We start from the raw sequence: 20,487 nt of genomic DNA, 5'->3' as shown, positions 1-20,487 counted from the left end.
CCTTAGTCATCTGGAAATGATGAAAAAATATATATATTTGGTAAAATGAATTTTTTCTTTGAAAGGAGAAGCAATGAGAGTAATTTCATTGTTATGCACTTCCTGACTGTAATATTTCTCACTGGACAGAGTTGTGTTTTGTAGCCTGCTTCCTGTAGTCAAGTAAAGGAATGAGTATTAGGAGGACCAAAATTCAAGCTTTTGCCTTAGCATTTTATGTAACGATGTCTACCACTTTGCCGTGCTTTTTTTCCATTGTATGACACCCGCTCACTTATTGTAATACTCTACTGATAAGTCATTGCTGTAATAGACAAATGTCTTTGCTCCAGTTCAATGGGTCAACAGCAGAATCAAAGAAAATCTCTCACTGATTGTGAGTTACTTACAAACATAACCACTCTGCTCCTTGTGGATTGGGTCTAAACACCTTACTATGAGATCTAGACTTGGTATTTTCTGTAATAGTATGTTGAATTGTCAGAGTTCACTGCTTCATCTTCTGCGATGTCTCATCTTCTTATATGCAAAGTTCCAGCTGACTGCAATGAGTGTAGATTTAAACCTCAAGTAACTTTTGAAGTAACTTTTGATTTCTGGTGAAGCATCCTATGAATGTGGATTGTTCTATACTTCCTCTTATTTACTTTGTCCTGTTAGAGAACAGGTTGACATAAGCCTTCTGGTCTGTGTGACACCTTACTCGTATGTTTTCAACTTTAGTTTTCAGTCTGATTTGACTTGGAGTGGTATTTTTAATTTATTATTTGGACCTGAAACTTAAAATGAGAGATCAAAAACAAACACATCTCCTGTACAGAGACTGTCTAGTAGTAGCTGGAATTGGATCACAGCCTATAAGGCAGGCACAGCACCTCCCGTTGAGGCACTGGGATATCATCCATGCCCATGGAGCTGATGCTAGCTGCCCTGGACACCTCTGGGCCTGGGGATAATGGCTTCTGGCAGCCCAAATGGTAAGGCAGGAGTCAGATCCTAGGGGATCTACCTCTGGTTTCCACTCTCAGATTCACTGGATCTGTTCATGGGTAAGACTTGAAGATTTCACAGATTATCGTGTTTCAGATATGTGGGGGAAATTTTGGGTTTGGTTGGTGCAGAGCTCAATCACCCCAGAGGTGCAGGCTATGGAATCAGTGAAATCCAGAGAGCTAAGGCAAACCCTGCTACAAGGCCAGCCCCCAAATTCCACATCCATCACAGCCTACCAGAAATATACCTGAAAGTTCAGTGAGAGCCCTGCCTTTCTTTGCCTTGCCCCAAACTTCCATGTTATTTCAAATTGAGCATTTTGGGTTCAGTGATAGACACCTCTTTAGGTGAAAGCATTTGCAGCAAAATGTCCAGCCCCTTCCAGGCACAGGGGTGAGCCTGAGCTGGGAGGCTCCATGAGAAAACGGGCACACTTTGGAACAGTTCAGACTACATGTGAACTTTGCCACTGATTAAATGTAAATAATTCTGCCCAGACTCTAACAGCTGAGTTGAAGCAGAGATTTTGAAAAGAAAGAACTTGGATCACAATTTTATGGCTATCTCTGTAATATTTTATTGCTAGTTTATGACACCAGAGTGTAAATTACGGGGCTTTGTGTTGCATTGTGGAGGTTTTATCCTTTGCTTATGTACAAAACATAAATACTACTGTTTTGTTTGCAGGAAAATTAAATACATGTTTTTTAAAGTGCTGTTTAGGAAGCCAAGTGGGTTAGTAAGAAGAACACCTTACTTGTTTGCTTTTTTTTTGTGTAGATACTGTATTTTTATGAGCTGGTACTGAGTAATTATTTTCAATCAACTGATGTAGGTCAAACAATTGAAAAGAAGGAGAGGGGAATAAATGTGTGGTGTATGTTTGCAAATACCACTACAATGGAAGTAGTGTGTGTAACACCATGTGGATCAGAGAGGAAATGTCTTCTATTAGATGAACTAATGGAGAAAAATATCTTTTGGAAGCACAGGCCGTTTCTCAGGTCTGAAACAAACCTTACATAGTTTGTGTGTAGATAGAATCAGCTTATACTGTGTGCGTACATGTACATACGTGTCTACACAAATGCAGTTCTGTAGATGCAACACCAGCCACCATATTGTCTCATTTGTATTGAATGTGTGGCCATGTTATCCATTTTTACAAGAGGAATTTTAACAAATGGAAATGTTTCGTTTCCGAATACATTTTTAAAGCTAACTTAAAGCTATGTAATTCAAGAAATGTGTTGTGTTTTAGAGTTCAGAGTTTAAAGATCAATTCCTTTTGGATGTGACTTCATTGAGATTCATCAGTATCTTACTCTGGCCTTTGTCTCTTGGGGTTTATATCCAGTATTCCTTCAGATTTTGCTCCATCCCATGTCAAGATGACTCCTTGTTGTTTCCTTCTGTTGTCTCGTGCTGAGTGACCATGGGCAGAAAAAATGTTTTCAGCTGCTCCTTTTAGTTAATGTTGTTGTTCCAGTAGACTCACTAAGCTAAATTTTTCAAGTTATGAAGCAGTTATGTCTGTGAACTCCATGTTATTCTCCTATGCCCAACCTTGGCACCAATTTCCTTTCCAAGCTCTGGGCTCTGGGAAAAATGCTGGTTTATATCTGTTGGGATGAAACTGAGGTGTGATTCTCCTGTTCTTGAAGAGTGGAAGGACTTGGAGGCGACGTGAGTAGCCACAGTGATGTGAAATACCTGTTTTTAATGGTTCTAAATTATTATTGTTCTAATCTCTTGTATGTAATGTCTCTGTTCTCTTAGGAGACTCAGATGGATCACTCTTTACCAGCTGTCAAGGCCAATACTGCTGTACAGTCCTTGCTCCCAGCAACATCCTCAGTGTCCTGGTGATGGGGTGTCTTGGAAGGACTGTGCAGATCAAGCTTCACACTACTGCACTTCAGGCTCTTTGTGCTGTGAGTACACTAAATAATGTTGTGGCTACCACTTGGCATGTCCAAGTCGGTTCACTAGGAGTGCTTTGACTTAACATCTGGAAAACTTACCATGATTTTGATGATTTTATGCTTTTTAGGTGGATGAAACTATGTACCTGCTTCAAATAAATATGAAAGGTGCTGTTATATTGATTTGTTAGTCCCTGTAATCACAATAACTTTCCTATGATTGTAGGGTGAATGAGTATTTTTCCTGTAGTGCATTACAAGCATGCTGGAAACAATACAAAGGCTATATTTTACAGGCAGCATCTGATAAAAGTAATTCAGTTGCTGCTCTTCCTAACAAGAAAGGCAGGGAGGAGATGCTTTTAGTTATTTTTTTCTCTAATATGGACAGTGGTAACTCTGGGTATACAGAGAGGGGTGTGGAAACAACGCTATGTATAGAGGTGTTCATTTTCCAGCTGTGAAAAAGATGTGTCTGCTACCTAACTGTACTTTCTTTAGCTGAAATAAACACTTTTGGGAAGAATTTGGCTGAATGGTTATTTTTGGTCTGGCAAAGGGGAAACCGACTGAGTGACTGTTATTACTCTGATGCCAATTACTGGAATCGACCAGCTTAGGGGCAATTTGCTGACTTTGTTTAAAAACAAAACTGGTCTTTCTGGGTCCAACTGTGATTTAGAATGGGAGGAGCTCTAAACCACTTCTTTCTTTTCTTTTTTATTTTGTTTAGTTTTGTTTTGTCTGGTTTTTGTTTTGATTTTTTTTTTTGTTTGTTTGGTTTGGTTTTTCCTTTTCAAAAAGAAATTGAAAATTTTTTTTTAAAGTTTCCTAGCTGAAAACATTATCTGAAATCCACATGGTGTGGGATTTAGGGAATTAACAGGATGATTCAGACATACAATCCTCACATTCATTCCCACTCCTGAGAACTTTCCTTAAGGAATAAAATTTCTTTCCTGCACTTGGTCGGAAACAAAACAAAATCAAACCCTTGTTTCCTTTTTTTTCTTTTTCTTTTTGACTGGAAAGTAGCACAACTAATAACCCAACATTAAGCTCCAGCACATACTGTAGGCCAGTATAGTCTCAGGATATGAGTGGTGTATTTTTTAGCAGGCATTTGCAGCACTCCTCCCTGTGAACTCTTGGCTGATATGTTGTCCCATCACTGCTTCCCTTTCCTCTCCCCTGCTCCACATGGAGACGTGCCAGCAGGGGCTAAAGGGTGGTTCGAAGTGTTGCCTTTTCATTTTTTGTCCATGGGGAGTGGGACAGAAAGCGCTGAGAGTGGTGCCATGTGTATTGGTTTGCATCTCTGTGAGACGACAGACCAAGGGCAATGCCTGAGCCCTGACCACGAGAAAATTGTGATCTTGTGTCCCCACTGTTCTCTTGATGTATCTCTGGTTTCCTTTTCCTATATGTGTGTTTGAGGGAAGGTCACGTAAGCTGCAGTGAATCTCTGCAGAAGGAATTCAGAGTACTCAAATGGTGCAAAATTCCCAAGGTGCGCACCAGGAGAATTTTATGATGGATTGGTTTCCCACTCTTTCCCCTTTTGTTGCTTCTTATCAAAACTGAACAAACTCAAACAAAAGATATCCTTTCATTTAAGCAGGAAATAAAGGAAGCTAGTGAAACTTGATGCTTGTCCATGCTGCAGTTTAGTTTAAATGCCAACAGGCACCTGTATTTTCTTGCTTTCTCCTTCATAGTATTGCTTTCCTTGGTGCTCCTTGTGCAGATTTGTTTTAAAAATTCCTCTGCCATAAAATTTAGTATTTTTTAAATTTACAGTCAGAATTTTTTTCCACCTTGATAATTTTTCCTCTCTACCCAGAAACTTCTTTTTCCGAGCCCTTGGTCACTCTTTTGCTCTTTGAATCAGGAAAATTCTCTTAGCTTGCTCTTGTGTTTTCTGGACCACAGTTGAATCAAATAGTACCAAGCTTAACTGGTGATTTCTTGATTTTCTTTTATAATACATTTATATATTTTACTCCTAATATTTTTGTTTCATTATTTTTATTGCTGGCCTTCCCTGCCAAATTGAGGCCTTGTTGGTCAGACTCTCTGACCTGTGTCTTTGTTCATAGAGTCTCCATGGGCTTCTTCTGAAATTCACCTGAGTTCATTTGATTGTTTCAAGCTTCTCTGCACTTCCAATCCTATTTCACACCTGCTTTTCTTACTCTGTCTTCAGTTTGGGGGAAGAGAGGAAATTTACTAAATACCTTGCAGCCTTTTCCCTCTCACTGTCACAATCCTAGGCAACTAGATCAGCAGCTGCATTACTGCATTCTAAAGACAAATCCTGCCTGGGAGGAGGATCAGAGTGGCTGCCTGCAGTATATTGCCTTTCACCACATTGCTGATTCCCATTTTTCTATAACAGATGCTGCCAACACCCTTGTCTCTGAGGTGCTTCTGTAATGCTGTCTCTCTCCTACCTTTCCTCTAGCTGATGTTTTGCCAGTGTTTAAATCCACATCAACCTGTGTTTTTATTACACACAGAGATGGAAACTCTGCCCAATCATTCTTGTTCATTCTTCGGCTTCCTTTTGTTTTGTCTTAAATATATTCAAGGGGGAAACAGGAGGAGGGATGGAAAAGGAAGGGTTCGGTCTAGACTTCCAAAGCAATTTCCTTTTCCCTACAGAGCACAGCTCATTTCCTTCCAGAGCGATGTGGCTGGGAAGTTGCACATTTCTTCTCAGCACTGACTTTCCTGAAATTTGTTGAGTCAAAGCACAGCTACTAGGCAGGATCCAGAGGACCATAAACAGGAGTGTGTGAGTGTTTTTCTCACTGCCAAACAGGAGAATAAACAGAGATTAATATAGAAAGGAGAGGGCGGTCTAGATAAGCAGCCACAGGGTGGAAATGTTGAAAAAAAAATAGACAAATATCCATAGACACACCTGCACTTGGGCGTTTCTGCACTGTAGGGCCTCACAGGGCTTATTTTTGCCATAAATGTCTCAAGGACAGAAAATTGAGCAATGTGGAAGTTGATGATTTTCCTTGAGGGTTGATTACAAGGTCTTGCCTTTGGGGGGAAAAAAAAATGTAATGGTTTATTGTTGTAAATTTAACTCCTTATACATTGTATTTAGCTCAAGACAGGAGAGTTCTTTTTCTTTAAAATGCATTTATATTTGCTGGTTTTAATAGAAAGACATTTAGTACTGTGGCATCCACTCTTATCAGGTTTCTGTTTTTGCTTTAAATCAAACTAATAAATTGGTTTAAGTCAAATTAAAACCAGGCCTAAGGAGTAGCATAGTCATGACTGAGCAACTTGCCTCCTCCGGAGAGTTCAAGATACTCTGTGCTTATATTTTTTAAATGAATTAAATTCAGTTTAGAAAGGAAATGCTATGGGAAAAAAAAAAGAAATGATGAGATCTGTCGACTCCATGGAGTTTCCAATTTAGTTGGTGCCTTTATGTGTTTGTTTACTTACTTAAAAGACGAGATTTCTTCTGTGTTGAGAGTGTGCAGAGACATGAACAAGAATATGAGCTGGAAGCTGACTATGTGTTTGATGTAAGATAATTATTTGATCCATTCCATTTGGTTATTGCTTAGCAAGGCAATTCACATGGTGTTTATTGTCCTGCCACCAGTAATTGCAGATTAGTGTCTGAATAGCTGATACTTATTTCTGAATGTGAAAAAGCTTGTAAATGATTTATTGTGCTAATTGTCAGAAAACGCACAATGAAGCTTTAGAGAAGTACTTCCAAAGTACTAGGTATTGCAGTTATGCAGGAACTTGAGTTGGTTGATTTTTTTTTAGTAGATGAATAGATGAGGAAACTTTTACATTTTATCTCAAAAATGAAAGTTCAGCAAACTATAGGCAGAGGAGCTTTAAAAGATCTCCTGCTTCTCATACCCTTTGCTTTGAATTCCCAGCTACAGGAAAACCTGCTATTAGCCACAAGGTGAAACACCACAGTGTTTGCTACTCTCCAGCTTGATGACATTTTTCCATGAAAGGAAAACACCTGGCTTAGGAAGAGTTGTGTAGGGCTGGGCATGCTGGGGGCACTGGTTACTGCATCCACTCAGTCATCCTCCACTCTATTGTGCCAACATATTGAGGCTTCATAATTTGGAGTTGCTGTCGGGCATGGGAAATTTTGCAAGGGCGGGAAAAAGACAATGCAATGTAAGCAAAGGCCTTGTGGAGTTCACACTGCAAATTATAGAACTTTTTTGTGGGATTAAAGGATGCTTTTTCTTGCTTGCTTCACTCGAGTTGCAGGAGGCCAGACTTGTACAACTTTTCCATTTCCAGAGGTACCTCTGCAGTGAAAATATGTGTAGCTGGTAGCCGAAGGTCCTTTAATTAGTTATAATTCTTCCAGCTATGTTGGACTGATTGGCTCATGTTTTCAACAGCTGTAGCTGGCAGGGAAATTTCTGCTCTGTTAAAGGGTGTTCTGGCTGTCCCAGGTATTCAAGATGAAATGGAGCTGGGGGGAAAAAAGATGGTTATGACATTCTACTGATACCATCTGCCATTGAGGAATCACTGTGGGCTTTTTTATTATTCCTGAAATGTGTGACTCTTTGTGGCTTGGACTTTTTTTTTTTTTTTTTTTTTTTTTTTTTGACATGTTTGCTGTCTTTTGTCAGTTCTAAGACTGCATTTATTAGATCATCTGAGGGTGAGAGGCAAAGGTGCTGCTGTCTTAGAGGGAGAATGGATACATGACAAATACAAATGATTTAGAATGCTACTTTTGTAGATACGATTTTGACATTATGCACTCTGACCAGGGGAAGAAATTGCAGTAGTAGGTAATGTTTTTACCCTGCCAGAAAAAAGACAGGGTATTATCTCAAATTTTTGAGTAACTTTTCATCTCATTTTTCCAAATATGCAGTCTAGTCAGTGCAGGGGGGAGGATAACTCTTCAGGCACAAATTGAGGTTGACTGTGTTTGTACATGTAGATGTTCAGTGTTGCACAAAGCAGGGCAGTTCTAGAGAAAAAAGCAGTTGTGTTCCTGGACAGCCAGGATTTGAAGCAGTGCTATCTTAAGTGCTGAATGAGGCAGATCAAAATACACAGAGGCAGAGATGGAAATTAGAAGAAGGAAAAAAGCAGGGTATCCAGCTTTTTTGCCTACCATCTGGAAGGATTGCAGAGCCTGTGCTGTGTCCCAGGGTCTGTCAGTGGCATGTTGTATGACGTTAATAAAGAAACTGCATCTCAAAGTTCCCGAGGTCTTACATTTGTAAAATGAGAACAATAAGTAAGGTGCCCTGGGTTCTGTGAATAAAAAGGTGCTGTATAAAAATTGGTTTAGTACTGCTGCTGATAATAATAATAATAATAAGAATAATAATATATATGATAATAATTGATTTGTTCTCAACATAATTTTAATCCAGACAGAATTATGTCTATTTTTCTGTGAACAGTGCTAAGATGCATAAAGGTACAAAAACATTGCAGTTCCTCTGAAGATATTGCATAGGCACAGCCTGTAAGGATTCTGGAGTTCTTTTCTTTTTCTCTTGTGTAACATAGCCCATAGCAGTAAAGTATTTTCAGATCAGTGCTTTTCAACAGAAGTGTTTAGCATTTTCCCAGGAAATGATCAACAAATAAAACACACTGAGAAAGGAAGCTAGCTTTTACTTTGTTTTTGAAGGTGCCTTGTAATTTGCAAAACAAGATGGAAGGGGCTAGATCTCCCATAGCATTCGCATCTAAAGAACAGCATGTTTTACGCTGAAGTAACATTGGTGGAATATAATAGATAAGAAGAGTTACATTTCTTATTTGTACCTTTGCATCTCAATTGGTGTTGTAGCTGACTCTGAGGCAGAAGGGGCGGAAGAATGCATGGCCATCTCTTGGCATCAGAAATGACAGTGCTCAGGTTTTATCTCTGTACTAATAATGCCTTTCCTGTCACTGTCTCCTTTTCAATTTCACTGGCCAAATAAAATGAAGTGCATTCACACTGAAGAACTTGTGTTCTTAGAAGTCTCTAGATTTGGAAAAAAACATAGCTGGCTTGTTTAATGAACAACCCTTGGTTCCAATCCCTAATTTCAGAACCCGCCTTCTTTCAGTGCTGTAGGTGAGCTCAGAGGGGCCACACTTGGGCGGATAACTGTGATGCTCAGTGGAACTGGAAATGTGCGCGTAAATTACACTTCTAGCTAGTGCCTTTTTTTCTCCTTCTTTGGTACAAATGTGATGAATACTCAACATCACTAAGCTGGTTGGAAGCAAGCAAAATAACAAGGTTACACCACAGTCAGAGTTTTTTCAATGTGAAGGAGGTCTTGGTGTTTCCTAAACACTTGGGGGAGGAATATTTGCTTCCTGAAGCTTCAGGATGTAAACAAAGACTTACTGGGCTGTGTATCCCTTGACTCTTGCTAACTTTACCTAAGCATTTAAGAGGTGTTACAGAAATAAGTGTGACCAGACAACCACAATGCTTCTCAGAAAGTAGCTTTTCTGAGGTGTGACACTGTCCATTTTGTGTCACCCTGGGAGCCCTGCTAAAGCAGGGAGGAGCAAATCCCTCCATCACAAATGCATAAAATGGGCTGAGGATGGATTATAAAGGTATGTTTTCCACATCACTAAATTATTTTCCTCTTTCCTACCCGTTGCCTTTATATCAGAAACATTGCTGGAAATACATCTGGGAAATTAGCAGAATGTTTGTTTTACTTCTTTTCAAAGTGTTTTCATGGTTTTAGGCGAGTGTTTGACTTATGTTCATTGGCCCTTGCATGAGAGACTGAAACCTATTTCCTTTTCCCTTAATTAGAGCATGTGGCGTATCAGGTTTCTGAGCAGTGAATTTCCTTTCAGGAGATAGGTGAGCATATGTGGTAGAAGTGGTTGTTTTTGTAAACTTGAGAAGTTGGTCCTTCTGTACTTTATAGATACTTTCTTAAGCCAAACTTGTACTTTTCATACAGACAGAAGTGCAATTTTTTTTCTTTTTTCTTCCCCACCTCCCCTTTTTTATTTTTGGAATTAAATAGAGAAGTGGGAAGTTAGAAATATCTGAGGGAATTTCTAGGAGGGTGGCCATAGGAGTGTGGTAGCAAATGTGGTGAAGGCAACAGGCCAACCCCGTTTGTGTGTGTAACTTGATTTTGAGTCTGCAGAGCTGGTGCTGGTGAGAAAGGGGGGAAAAAAATTAAAATGGAGAGATTGTGCGCTGTTTTTTAAGGTCATGTATTTTTATATCTGCTGGCTTGTCTGTGTGGGTGGGCAGGTATGAGTCTTGGTCTGTCTCCTTGTGCAGTGTCAGAGGGAAGTTCAGGTCGGTGTGGTGCCAGGGCCAGCCCACATCCTCCACCCACACAGCCCCGTGAGCAGTTGCACACATCAATCAGGGAGAGCCCTCAGCCCCTGGCACTGTTGGGGCAGGTGTGTGAGCTCATGGTGACATCAGATGACTGTCACATTGCCATGGGGCAACCTCCAGTGCCTGGCCTGTGTTCTGTGTACATCAGGTCTACCTCCTGAAATAAATTGTGGTGCAAAACATACAGCTCCAACACTCAGACCACCTATAGCCATCCTTTTCTCTCACAGGTGCTTTGGGGTAGAACAGATGGAAAAAATGAGGAGAATGATTTTAGAAGATGTTGCAGATCCCCATGTAACACCCCCTGCAAAATGCCATGCTCTTTAAGGTGTCAACCAGTTATAAACAGAGGGAGAGAGGGAAAACCAAGGCTGTGTTCAGCCAAAAGAAGAGTTGGCTAGATCAGTCATGACCAAAACTTTGGATAGTTTTTGAAGGACAGACAGATGCTGTGGGGAAAAGTTCTTGCAAAGCTACTGCTTTCATGTCTATTTAATACTGGGTTTTTTTAAGCACCAATAGTTCCCCTTGTTTTAGTTTTCTAAAAGGTGAACCCAGAATAAATGCAGACTCACCCTACCCAGCCTTTTTATTTTGGTATCTCAGTGTTTTGTAGTATACCAACACCTACCTGTAAATAAATTGACTGTATATAGTGAAAATAGTCTGCACTTCGGTTTGTGCCCAGGTAAGTGTGGAAGGGCATCACTGGCTTAATTTGCCCCTGGGAATTCGGTACAGTGTCTCTGGGTTGTATGAGCACATATGAGAGAGGAATTCAGTGTCACCTTCTGGTGATTTCTATAGGATATCTGTATTAGTCCTTATTTTGCTAAGCAGATGTAGTATATTGGATCAAATTATTGTAACATATGCCAGTGGGCAGAGGAGGACATCCGAGGACTGTGGAGATGGTAGGTGCCTCCAGACCTGGGCATGCTCTTAAGACTGTTGGCAGAATGATGTCTCCATTATTTGTGGGAGGGATCTCAAAACTTAAATATCTCCACAAATTAAGTTTAAGGTGTGTTTCAACCTGCCTGTAGCAGGCTGCCCTCTCAGAGCCTGGAGGACAGGATGCATGTGTACCATCCTTCCAGCTGCAGTCTAAACCTTGCTTATGAACAAGTGTATGAAGAAACTCAGAGAATTTAAATTAAAGAGCTTATTCAATTATTTTATCTTTACATGTAAGCAAGAGATAGCAGGATTTTCAGGAGTGGTGTTAATCACTATAGCAATCCTTTCTAAAGAAAAAAAAAAGCATTTTTTCATCCATTAGAATACTGTCGCCTTCCTGATTAAGTGTATTCACAGACATATTAAAATTACAGGGTAAGGGCCTACTTGGGAACAAATTCCCCCTATATTGCCATGCCAACAGTGTTCATGCTGTTCCATTTCACCAACAGATAATAATAGGCATAGATGCCTAGACCCGTGAAAGGAGGTGGCTTCAGTTCTGCTGTGCAGAGTTGTTAGATGCAGTAGAGCAATTCTGACTTCTACAAGGTATTTCCAGCTTTGAAACACTGTTTTATTTAGTGATGAAATGTAATGACTTTGGAAGTGTATAAGTGAGTATTGCCACGAGTGTAGCTTACATAGATAACGAGACTATCTTCAGCTGTGTTACATAAGTTTTGGTTGGCGTGACATCTGGGAAAGAGGTCTGAGTCTTTCTGGCTTAGGATGTGAACTCAATGACCACTGAACTGTTGAGAAGAATCTCCCTGTAGGGAGAAGTCTCTCTTTCCCCACTGCTTTATTTTTCTTTTCTGCCAATAACCTCTCTTGAAAACAAACTCCTAGACCAGCTGCTTCAGTGTCAATGTTTTTTTGCTTTTCCTATAAAAGCTGTTCTCTGCTTGTTTCGCACTCAGGAGCCACATGGGTGGTGGTGGCTGTGCTTTAGGGTACAGGAATTGCTTTCTATGCAATCAAATAACATTGCATGGATGTTGAGTGACAGGTTGAAGCACAGGAGAGCGACCATGAGATGGTAATAAAACCGATGCAGCGTGCTTGGCTTTACCAGCCCTGGTTTGCTATTTTACCATACAAATGAGCTCACTCTCTTGTCAAATTTTCACAGGGTAAGGGTAGAATAGGCTGGTACAGATGGTGGAAGAAATCAAGGGGGACAGGGAGAGAGGGAGAAGAAAACGGAAAAAGAAGGAAAATATTTGTCAGGCTTGATAGTGTTAATGAAAACATAAAGAAAGAAAGGAGGAAAGCAATGTTTGGAGAGCAAAGAGTGACCTGACAAATGTGACCTCTGTTTTTCCCAAGGGCTTCTGACTTTGAAACCAAAGCTGCCTTTAATATTCACCAGGTGCCATCAGGGTGTTTTGATTGCTTTTATGGAAGGGAATTGGCCTCATAGCTTCAGCATCTGCACTTCAGTGAACTTCAGGGACAGGGTGTATTCTTGTTCAGATCATAACCCTTAAGGTTCAAAGGCCATGAGCAGCTCAATAATTAATCCTGTTACTTCCACAGGAGGCAATGAACACAGACCTATACTTCACACCAGTTTTATCACAGCAGTCTTTCCAGTCCCTCCTCAAACACGTTCTGCCTAAGCATCTCTGAACAGCTGACCAGAGCAACTGGAAAGCGAGGCAGACAGAACACAGAAGCAAAGTTGGCAGTAAGATTATTCCTCATGCTGAAATAATACTCTGAAGTTTGTATTTTGTCAGCTGAGATTATAGTTCAATTTCTTGGAAGAAGTAAGATGCTATTTTGCTCAAGATATATGGCTCTCTGTCCCCTGTTGTTATATAAGCAAATTCTTGGTACTTATCATCCTCTTTCTGGCTGCTTCCTCTCTGTAGGTAATTGTGCCTCTGATATTACCTAGATATCAGCCTTGCTCGTGACCTGAGAGTGCATTTTAGCTCTTCAGGTAATTGTCTTGTCCTGCAGATGATGGATTTATAGGAATATTGCATACTGTCAGTGAGAAGAAACAACTGACTCATTGGTGGGGTTTTTAATCCCCCTCCCCCTTTCCTCTGAGAGACCCAAGAGCCAACCATTTCTGGCCAGCTCCTCCTCCCCTTGTGAAGCTCAGGGAATTCAAGCAGCTCATCTAATCCCCTGGCACAGAGGCTGTGTTGCAGCGGGGAGGAAAGTACGATAGGCAACATATGCTCAACAGAAGAGTTTTTCTGGGAGGAGGACCTAGGGCTACCCAAGAGCCAACTCAGGATCACTGAATTGTGGGTCACTGGAGTAGTGGGGTAAGATTGCCTTGAGAGGTTCTGTCCGACGATGACTCTTCGATATCTTTGGTTTTCTCAGCCTTAGTACTGTGGCAAATACATGCTTTAGGAAGAGAATATAATAGTATCTCTAAAATGTCTAGTTGTACTGCAGGACCTCGTGGGTCCCAATGTGCAACAGGTTGAACACTGCTTCAGCTCATCAGTCACCTTCTGCACCCAGTATCTGTTCATTCTACCATCACCTCCCATACCCAACTATCTGTTTTACAGTCCATTAATTTCAAAGTATAGGACCAGAGTAACTTCAACGAGAGATAGGGAAGGGGTTTAAAAGGGCCTGAAAAAATTGCAAATTTGCAAACAAATGATTGCAAATGGTCATCATATTTGAAGAGCCATGCCAGTCCAGTGAACTTGTCACTGACTGGAAAAGGGGAAACAGAAGGGAAAAAAGGAAGACCTGAGCATGAGGAACTTCAGGACAGTCAGTCTTACTTTGGTGCCTGGCAAGATTGTGGGAAAGATCCTCCTGGAAACTGTGCTAGGTCATGTGGAAAATAAAGAGGTGATTGGTGACAGCCAACATGGCTTGACTAAGGGCAAATCATGCCAGACAAACTTGGTGGCCTTTTGTGACAGGGTTACCATATTGGTGGGTAAGGGAAGAGCAACTGATGTCATCTACCTAGACTTGTGCAAAGCATTGCACAATAACACATAACATCATCATCTCTAAATTGGAAAGGCACAGATCTGATGGATGGATCACGTGGTGAATAAGGAATTGGCTGGATGGTTCCACTCAAAGTGTTGCAATCAATGCCTCGATGTCCAAGTGGAGGACAGTGATGAGTGGTGTTCCTCAGGAGTTGGCATTGGGGCCAGCACTGTTTAACATCTTTGTCAGTGACATGGACAGTGGAATTGGAGCACCATCAGCAAGTTTGCTGACAACACCAAACTGTACAGTGCAGTCAACATGCTGGAGGGAAGGGGTGCCATCCAGAGGGGCCTTGACCAGCTTAAGAGGTGGGCCTTGCTAACCTCAACGTTCAACAAGGCCAAATGTAAGGTCCCGCACCTGGACTGGGGCAATACCAGACACAAATACAGGCTAAGTGGTTGGAGAATGGATTGAAAGCAGCCCTGAGGAACAGTACTTGGGAGCGTTCAGTGACAGGAAGCTCAACATGAGCCGGCAATGTGTGCATGCAGCCCAGAAAGGCAACCGTATTCTGGTTGCATCTACAGAAGTGTGGACAGCAGATTAAAGGAGGTGATTCAGCCCCTCTACTCCGCTCTGGTGAGACCCCACCTGGAGTGCTGCATCCAGCTCTGGGATCCCCAGCATAAGGAGGATGCAGACCTGTTTGAGCAAGTGCAGAGGGAGACACACATATGATCAGAGGGTTGGAACACCTATGAAGACAGACTGAGAGAGTTGGGGTTGTTCCATCTGGAGAAGGCTCTAGGGTGACCTTAGAGCAGACTCCCAGTACCTAACGGGAATCTGCAAGAGAGCTGGAGAGGGACCTTGTACAAGGGCCTGTAGTCGTTGGACAAGAGTAAATGGCTTCAAACTGAAGGAGAGTGGATTTAGATCAGGTATTAGGGAAGAAATTTTTTTATGAGAATGATGAGACAGTGGAACAAGTTGGCCAGAGAAGTGGTAGATGCTTCATCTCTGACAACATTCATGTTGAATGGGTCTTTGAGCAACCTGGTCTAGTGGAAAGTGTCCTTGCCCATGGTGGGGTGTTGGAACTAGATGATCTTTAGGGGCTCTTACAAGCACAACTGTTTTAGGATTCTGTGATTTGGAATGCTGATGTGCACCAAAGATCCAGAGTGCTAGCATTTGCTGAACTGTACATGATGATGTTGTTAGGAGTCGCATTTCATATTGTTGGACAAATTGCATCTTGTCTTTACCTTTGTATAAAAGTGCTGAATTTATATTGTAGTAGTGCTTCTTATTTAAAGTGAAAAATGACTGCATAAAGTTGTATTTGAATCGAGAGGGAGCATTTTATTAATTACTAAATAATGATATGATGAAATTGAATCATACTGCCTTTTCCAATTTTTCTTTGCGGAGTGCATGCTATGAAAGTGTGTGCATAAATAAATAGTTTCTTTGTGTCTCGAAAAACATATTGTAAATGTTTAATTTAATTTTAATGACAATGACAGTTTAGAAAGGAAACACTATTCAAAGACAAGAAGTATAGCAGTAAGAATTTAATTGTATGAGTTTTAAATAGAATATTAGAAACATATTCTAGAGTCACAATATTAACATGCTTATATATATTTTTGTCTTGTTAACATCAAACTATGTTTGGAAATTTTCTTGAAAATTTCCAACCCATGTGCAAAATATAGGTACCTGTTCTTTAGACCTCAGGATAAAAAGCTTGCAGTTGGTGAGTGGGATTTAGCAATGCTACGAGCATAGCTGTGTGCCTTGGGGCCAATTATAATCACCAGGGAGATTGAAGTGTATTGAAAACCAGAAAATCTCGACAAGCCTTTTAAATGAATTGTTGAAGTCCTCTAAGAGGATTTCAGAATAAAGGTATCTGAATGCATTCACATGTGTGGGGAAACCTGAGCGCATATGTGCATTCCTGGGCCCTGGAGTAATTTCATGTAATACTAGCAGGAACTAAGTCTGTGTTACTGTAAAGTGCATGTCGGCTTGGATAGTGCCTTGCAAATCCATTCAGAGCCCTTATTAGTGTAAGAACACTTCTGATGGAGAACATGGACCTTCTTCAATTGCACCAAGTGATTTTTAAGGATGCTTCAGCATGGGGAACTGAATAATTGAGCCTGGAGGAGAGTGTTTCAAAGTAGATTTAAAAGAAAAAGAGCAACTGGTCCATCTTGGAAGTAATACTGACATGGTTTTTTGTATTTGTTTCTCACATGGTTAAAAATAATATTTTAGTATTGATGAAGTCATCTCTAGTTTGTGTTCAAGAGGAAGCTGCATCAATATTTGCAGCTGAAACCTTCTCCTGCTGCATTCCTAAATTTAACCTTCAGCTTCATCTCCCCGTAGCATAGTTCTGGTTGCATTGTGAAATGAGCAACAACTGATACAATCTTTACTACTACCTTTATTTCTTTCTGCACAAAGAATTTTTTTCTGTGGTAGAAGAAAAAACAATATTTTGAAGTGTTTCCACCAAGGTACAGCTGGGAAAAAAAAATAGAAGGCAGAAAACAATTCTCATTATTTTCATTAAGAAAATGTCAAATAATTCAACACACATGGCAAAAAAAATTCTGAACTTTTGACCATGCTTTTAAATGTCAGTCTTAGCAGTTATTTGTGGTGAACCTCTATGTATGAGTGAACAGAGAAAAGGTTACACTCAGATGTCCTGAAGTTAGTGTTCTGGATGTATTTTGAGTGCTTGTTTTTTTGCATTTTACTGCTCTTGCAAATTAGCCCACAAGGTTATGAAAACATAAGTAAGCCAATGAGTTTGTGAGTTTGAGATGCTACACCTATAGATGTGTACACAATTTTTTCATGTTGTAAAGTGGATATGAAATGGAAGCATAGAATGGTTAGGGTTGGAAAGGACCTTAAAGATCATCTCATCCCAACCCACCTGCCATGGGTAGAGACACCTTTCACTAAACCAGGTTGCTCAGGGCCCCATCCAACCTGGCCCTGAACACTTTGATGGATGGGGCATCAACAGCTTCTCTGGGCAACCTGTGCCAGTGCCTCACCACCCTCACAGCAAATAATTTCTTCCTAATACCTAATTAAACCTGCCCTCTTTCAGCTTGAAATCATTGTGCCTTATCCTGTCACTATCTGCTTGTATAAGAAGTCCCTCTCCCTTCCTTTTATAAGCCCCCATAAGGTATTGGAAGGCTGCAAAAAGATCTCTTCTCTGGGCTGAACAACCCCAACTCTCAGCCTTTCCTCATAGGAGAGATGTTCCAGCCCTCTGATCATCTGGCAGTTCATCAATATGAATTGCCAACAAGTGTTAGAGTAGACCAAGTTTGCACCATCAATTATTTTGTGAGATATTGTGCATTTAATATATTTAACATATGTAAAACGTTGCATTTGAAGAAATCCGTGGTGATTTTCTGTGCACATATCTGTTACGAAAAATTTTTTATGAACAACAGCTCTTTTTTCTTTTTGTTCAGATATCCACAAACAAAAAACAAAATGAGAGAGGGTATTGATAATTATTATTTATGTTTGCTCTATGTACCTAGTTTGTTCAAGTAGCCAGTTTACTGCTAGTGACAACCTGCTGCCTGACTAGTAATTCCACCTACAGTCTTAAGTGTGAAAAAGAAGATACAGGGATAGATGTAATTAAACTTTTGGAAGAGTTGTTCATTTTAGTAGCTGCTTCCTTTGAAAATTCCTTTAAGACTAGTGGGACGTTAGAACCCATAGAAGTGAAAATGCATTTGATGATATGGATGAAGAGAACAGGGGCATGGTACTGCAGTGCTTACAGCAAAGATGGCTGATGTGGGAGATGACAGAACTCTTGGGGAGACATCTATGCCATAACTGCTGCATTCCAGGTGCAGCAGCTCAAGAAAATAAATCTCTGGATCATCCCTTTAAAAAAGAAAAAAATTGTGGTGTTGAAGCACAGTGTGATTTTTTTAAACTCGACTATTTACCTTGGAGTTCTTAAGGGAGGGAGAATAAAAAAAGGTTGGATTGTGAAATACTGGCACACCTTTGGCTACAGTGTGCAGATGGGTGTAAATGTAATAATGTTGTGGCCGTATGAAGAAGGGGCAGAGTAGATGGGTACATCTGCTGACAATCTTTCTTTTTAATTTGGAGCCACCTGAAGGCAATAAGTAGCTGGATAATAACTCAATCGCCATACGGCTTCCGGTCTTTCAGATTAATGTGCAGCAGGGGAAGGGAAAAAGGAGTCTACTTTTAACTCTGGCTTCTGTTTGCCTTTTTGTGAGCCTGAGAACATTTCCTGTCTGCTTGGTGATGGGAAATATAACCAAAACAGTCATCGATGAGTGACATTTCTCATGGCCGGCTTTCAACACTAGGTTTTCTGTGCCACCTCAGAGATGCTGCAACATGCATGAAGGGGAAAGTAGGCCAAATCTTTACCATGCTTTGCAGTTAACCCACTTTAATATTTTCCCTTTTTGGCTTCTGAATATATATTGCATCGTATCTAAAATACATTTCCCAGTTATAATTCCTTAGAGTCCAGTATTGCAAAGAGCAGGTGAATATTGTCCAATAAAATACATGTACTTCTGTGAGAGTCGTATTTTGAAATAAGGAGTTTTACTTCGGTCTAGAATTTATATATAGACTCTGTACTTATAGTTTACACATTTTTGCCTTTGTAGCTTCCCATACTTTCCTTCCTGTCTGTGTTCTCATATTTCCTTTCTAAATTATGGATATGAGGGAACAACCATTTTCCTTAAAAAGAGCTTCACTTTTGGGGATAATCTATGGCCATTTTAAGAAAAGTCAGCAGGAAGGGTGTTGCCGAACACAGGATTATATGAAATGGGGCTTTAGGAAAAACAAACCAAAATCAGCAGCCCTCAGAACCCCGTTGAGATGGATAGTACTAGGAAAAAATGCCCATCCTGCTTGTTTTTCTAGGAGGGTTTTGTGCTCTAGATTATAGCTCTTGGCCTGTCTCTGTCAGAATAAGCTTTGCAATGCACATTCACCTGCCATGTGAAGGGTGAGGCGAGGAAAGGGGGATGACTGAGTGAAGAATGGAGCAACAGTGAGACAATTTGTACTTTGGCTGTGTTTTGTATTGATGCTACGCTAAATCTTTGTAAACACAGGTTAGGAGTGTAGACCAGCATGTAATATCAATATTGGCAACTTTACTAGAATCTGTTGCCCTATTGAATTGTTTAATTACTTTAATGAGAGAATGTGAAGATATGCAGCTCTTTAGGAAGAATTTGTGAAGGAGGCAGTCAAGTCACCTCTTTTTTTGAACTGTACAGAAAGCTGTCCTTTTATTTGTTGGAGATGAGAAGTCAAAGTTTCAGTTTTGAAGGGACACAGGCATGGACAAGTGAAAGCTGGGTTTCTGTGAGAAATTGTACTGGGGATTTTTTGACTTGGAAAAATGTGAAATACTGAGACATACATTGCTCTCCATTTTTCACTCCTTTTTCTTGAATCTAGAATATAAAGCCTAGGTGGCTCTTTGTTGACTTTCTGTAGTTTTTGTCACCAGATTACTGTGCCTTCTAGTTCAGCAGTGCATGGTAGATACTGTTGCAGAGTAAAACTCTGGCTTCTTCTCATGGGTGTTAGAGAGAATGTGCAGCATGGGTGAACAGGTTTCAGAAATCCCAGTGGAAGCAGCTGGGAACTCCATCCTCTGGACTTTGCTTTAGGACCTTATTAATTATCTTCCTTTCCCTTAGGGGGATTTTAGGCCCTGCAGAAGTACATTACCTGTCCGTACATAGGCAGTGTGCTCATAACATCCAACAGCTCAGAAATTTCTATGATGTTGTGAATTGCATGTATGTGTATGTTTGCATGTGCATGTTTGTCTATCCATAATTATTTTTAAAAGGTAAGGCTTGGTATTTTAGTTTTGACAGCTTTCTATTCCTTTAGATGTTATTTCCAGGGTCAGTTTTGCTGTTACTACTTCATCTTTGGAGAATGCTGGGTAAGGATAATATTTGATGTGGCAAATTCTTGCTGTTCTACATATTGTCCTGTTAAATGTTCTTCACAGGGCTGTATGATGGAGCTCAGACATAGTTTGTTTCACCAGATAGGGAAAGTAATGAAATTCTAGTCTGAAATAACGATGCTGTGATGTTGTTCCACGTTTGAGAGAGATTTGGTACCTGTATTTAACCAAGGCTCTGCTTTGACAGTGGACAGACAGACTGTGTCTGAACTAAGAAGTTAAACTTGCCTGGGAGTATCCTC

The 20,487-nt window shown here is 40.4% G+C and overlaps 1 protein-coding gene across 11 annotated transcripts in view; it reads left to right on the top strand.

Annotated features, from left to right (window-relative positions):
- The window catches only part of LOC121674672, a 300,378-nt gene that overhangs the window by 196,053 nt on the left and 83,838 nt on the right, over window positions 1-20,487 (top strand). For 9 of the 11 annotated variants that reach the window (XR_006019759.1, XR_006019760.1, XR_006019761.1 and 6 more), the window contains one exon: window positions 2,773-2,927. The exons of the other annotated variants lie outside the window; for them this stretch is intronic. Coding sequence is in view for 5 of the 9 variants with exons in the window: in XM_042049184.1 (XP_041905118.1) it covers window positions 2,773-2,927 (155 nt within the window). In the remaining 4 variants the exon portion in view is untranslated. The remainder of the gene's footprint in view (window positions 1-2,772; window positions 2,928-20,487) is intronic. 11 annotated transcript variants of the gene reach the window in all.

This window comes from Corvus kubaryi, unplaced genomic scaffold (genome assembly GCF_017639235.1).
Source record: "Corvus kubaryi isolate FWS band 111438036 unplaced genomic scaffold, C.kubaryi_AGA036_p1.0 69, whole genome shotgun sequence".
NCBI classification, from domain to species: Eukaryota; Metazoa; Chordata; class Aves; order Passeriformes; family Corvidae; genus Corvus; species Corvus kubaryi.
This window is presented reverse-complemented; position numbering and strand designations above follow the sequence as displayed.